This window comes from Elephantulus edwardii, unplaced genomic scaffold (genome assembly GCF_000299155.1).
Source record: "Elephantulus edwardii isolate Elephantulus edwardi_28Jun2011 unplaced genomic scaffold, EleEdw1.0 scaffold00149, whole genome shotgun sequence".
Taxonomy (NCBI): domain Eukaryota; kingdom Metazoa; phylum Chordata; class Mammalia; order Macroscelidea; family Macroscelididae; genus Elephantulus; species Elephantulus edwardii.
The window spans coordinates 3202070-3203540 of NW_006399899.1; the positions used below are offsets into that span (position 1 = coordinate 3202070).

At 34.1% G+C, this 1471-nt stretch overlaps 1 protein-coding gene across 1 annotated transcript in view; it reads left to right on the top strand.

The window, feature by feature from the left end:
- GEMIN5 (gem (nuclear organelle) associated protein 5) overlaps window positions 1–1471 on the top strand; it is a 59772-nt gene that overhangs the window by 10152 nt on the left and 48149 nt on the right. Inside the window, exon 6 of the mRNA XM_006894746.1 lies at window positions 288–420. Coding sequence (XP_006894808.1) covers window positions 288–420 — 133 coding nt within the window. The remainder of the gene's footprint in view (window positions 1–287; window positions 421–1471) is intronic.

Here is a 1471-nt window from a genome sequence, read left to right on the forward strand (position 1 = left end):
TTTTGGAGAATTTCAGGCTATGTTATCAGTTGGGTTCCCAATTTCATTTGGAACTAGTTTTCTAGAGAAACACTGTTCTTACTGTGTTTAGGTTGCCACGAAAGCCTGCAGAAGTATATCTGATTATTGATAACAACTCTTTGTATGTAGTAATGTTCCTATGGGGAAATGGGGACTGTAAGTTCTAAATATCCTGACTAACAAACCTCAAAATCACAAACTCCATATTATAAACTTCTGGTGGTTGTTTTACTTTCTTGAGTGCCTGTTGATCTTTTATTGTACAGCGGTGATGCTTTTGAAATTACCCTTTCTGAAGAGAAGAGGAGGGGGTATAGACCCAACTGTGAAAGAGCGCCTCTGGTTGACACTTCACTGGCCTAGTGATCAGCCAACACAACTGGTATCCAGCTGTTTGGGGTAAGTGCATTGTTTTGGGTTGGGGTTTTTTTGTTTGTTTTGGTGTTTTTGTGGGGTTTTTTTTTTTTGGACCATACTTTCTCTTAAGACATTTTATTTCTGTTTCTAAAGACAAAAGTTGAGGAAGTAATCATGAAGGTTTGTATCTTGATGAAACATTTGTAATTGTAAGAGTAATTACTGCTAACCACTGACAGGCATGTGATCTGACTGCATATCTATAGCCTGATTGTTAAAGCATGGACTAAGGCAGACTGCAATTTCACTGTAAATTCTGTTGTTTACCTGCTTTGTGTTCATAAATAAGACCCTTTGCTTTTTGACCTTCATGTATTTTATGTATTGCTAGGTTGATGATTATAATGTATCTTTATTTTTTGTTTTGTTGGGTTTTTTTTATTTTATGTTGCTTTGCATATAGAATTCATATACATTGTGTTTTATAAAAATTATCATTGATCTATGCGACTATTATTACTCCAATTTTTCAGGTCCCCATTGGGTCCCTCCTAATTCTTTTGCTCCTTCCCATTCCTATCCTTTTAAAGTAATTCTAGGTATTCATTAAGTTAAATATTTGCAGGCATACCTCTGAGATATTATGGTTTGATTCCTGCCTACTGCAATAAAATGAATAAGTAAAGCAAGTCATATGATTTGTTTGTTTTCTAGTACTCATAAACATAATTGTGTCTATTTTAGATGTTTAATAAATACATATTACACTCATTGGTCATTTGGACCAAATAATCATATGATCTTCTATACCAGAAATTAAATATTGAAGAGAAATGATTTGGCATTAATCATCACAAAAGACTATCTCAAGCTCTCTTCTGAAGTACAATGCTGTGAGTGATAAGCTCTATCCATATGCATATGAAGAAGTCCTGTTAATACAGCTATTGTCTGTACTAGTCAGAAACCAAAGATAAGGAAATTGAAGATTTCTACAACTTTTGCAGTCTGAAATTGATCGAACATTCAGTCACAATAGAGTAATGATAATTTGTGACTGGAATGCAAAAATGGAAGCAAAGAACGATGGTTG